Source organism: Diaphorina citri, unplaced genomic scaffold (genome assembly GCF_000475195.1).
Source record: "Diaphorina citri unplaced genomic scaffold, Diaci psyllid genome assembly version 1.1 scaffold13820, whole genome shotgun sequence".
Taxonomy (NCBI): Eukaryota; Metazoa; Arthropoda; class Insecta; order Hemiptera; family Psyllidae; genus Diaphorina; species Diaphorina citri.
In genome coordinates this window covers 1-1,302 of record NW_007391187.1, presented here as the reverse complement: position 1 = coordinate 1,302, position 1,302 = coordinate 1, and the positions used below count along the sequence as shown (strand labels likewise).

At 39.4% G+C, this 1,302-nt stretch overlaps 1 protein-coding gene across 1 annotated transcript; it reads right to left on the bottom strand.

Moving 5' to 3' along the window:
• Window positions 1-6: 6 nt before the first annotated feature.
• On the bottom strand, window positions 7-1,298 carry LOC103523008 (FK506-binding protein 5-like; the record flags this gene model as incomplete). Its single annotated transcript, XM_008488086.1, has 1 exon — window positions 7-1,298. A coding segment is annotated over one exon (1,292 nt), but the record flags the coding sequence as incomplete, so codon positions are not given.
• Between the last annotated feature and the right edge of the window lie 4 nt (window positions 1,299-1,302).

Sequence of the window (1,302 nt, the reverse complement as noted above, 5' to 3'; positions counted from 1 at the left end):
ATCAACTGTTTGGATTTCTGCTCTTCAGATGGAGATTCTGTTCGTGTTTGTTTTGTCGCTTCATAATCTACAACGTTTTCCTTGACAATGTCTTTTTCATGACTAGTTTCACAAGGACTTGGTTCGTTCAAGTTTGCTTTGTCTTCAGGCTTATCTTCCGTGGAAATGTGTTCAGCGACAACCTTAATCTTGCCTCCTATTGTCTTTATTGTGATTTTGTTGTTTAGAAATTGCTGGGAGTAATTGACATTGGCATCACTGGTCCCTGGGATTTCTTTGGTTTCTCGAGAGCTGTTGATTTCTTGGTGTGACTCGATATGATCTGTTCGCGAAGTGGTAATGGTGTCTACAATGTCTTCTTGTGGAGATACGCTCACAGGTACAGCTTCATTTTCAATTGTTTCTCTAGAAGGTATCACGGCACTTGTATTGTCAGTCACTTCTGTTCTCTCGACCTCCTGTTCATTATTGATAGCACTGACATTGGTTTCACTCTCAAGCTCCTCCACCTCGTCTTGGTCATCTTCCTCTATTGACATGACAGAATTCGTATGAGGCACATCATGTTCACTTTGAGTTTCCACTACTTCTGATTTGTCATCTTCTGATTCATCATTAGTTTCCACAATCTCAACATTATCATCCTCAGTGTCTGTACTGATTCCACTTTCACTAGTCGAGCGGCCACCATCATATTGCAATCTCCTCAGCGCAAACTCTTTTCTCAACACCTTGTAGTCCAATTCATTCTGCTCATTTTTCTCTTTGACAAGATCCCACTTCTCTCTCACATATTCCAGATCTATTTTCAAATCATTGATTATGTTTCGTTTGTGTTTGAGTTCGTATTTCAATATTTTCTCGTGCGTGTAGAGTTGTTTGTGCTGCAACTTGAGTTTGTTCACCACGTTCCATGTTTTCTTCAATTCTGTGGTTACGGTGTTCAATCTTTGTTCCGAATGATTGAGTCGGATTTCCAGATGGTTATTCAGAGTTTTCAACTTGGCTAGTTGATTTGTCAGATGATTCTTTTCTAGAATCAGATGCTTGAGGCGGATGAATGTTTGAGAGACGCTTATCACTTGATGCGTTTTCCCTGTGTTTGTTTTTATGTTTTTGTAACAACTTTCGAAGTTTTCATTGACGTCGTTATTTTCATATTGTTCTTGGTGCGTGTTTAGTAGTTCGATGAGTATTCTCCATACTTTCGGCAAATTATTGGCGATTTCCTTTTGAATGTGAGATTTATCCAGTGTGGTCGTGGAATTTGTTTCGTCTTGATCAGCTGGAGATTCTTCATTG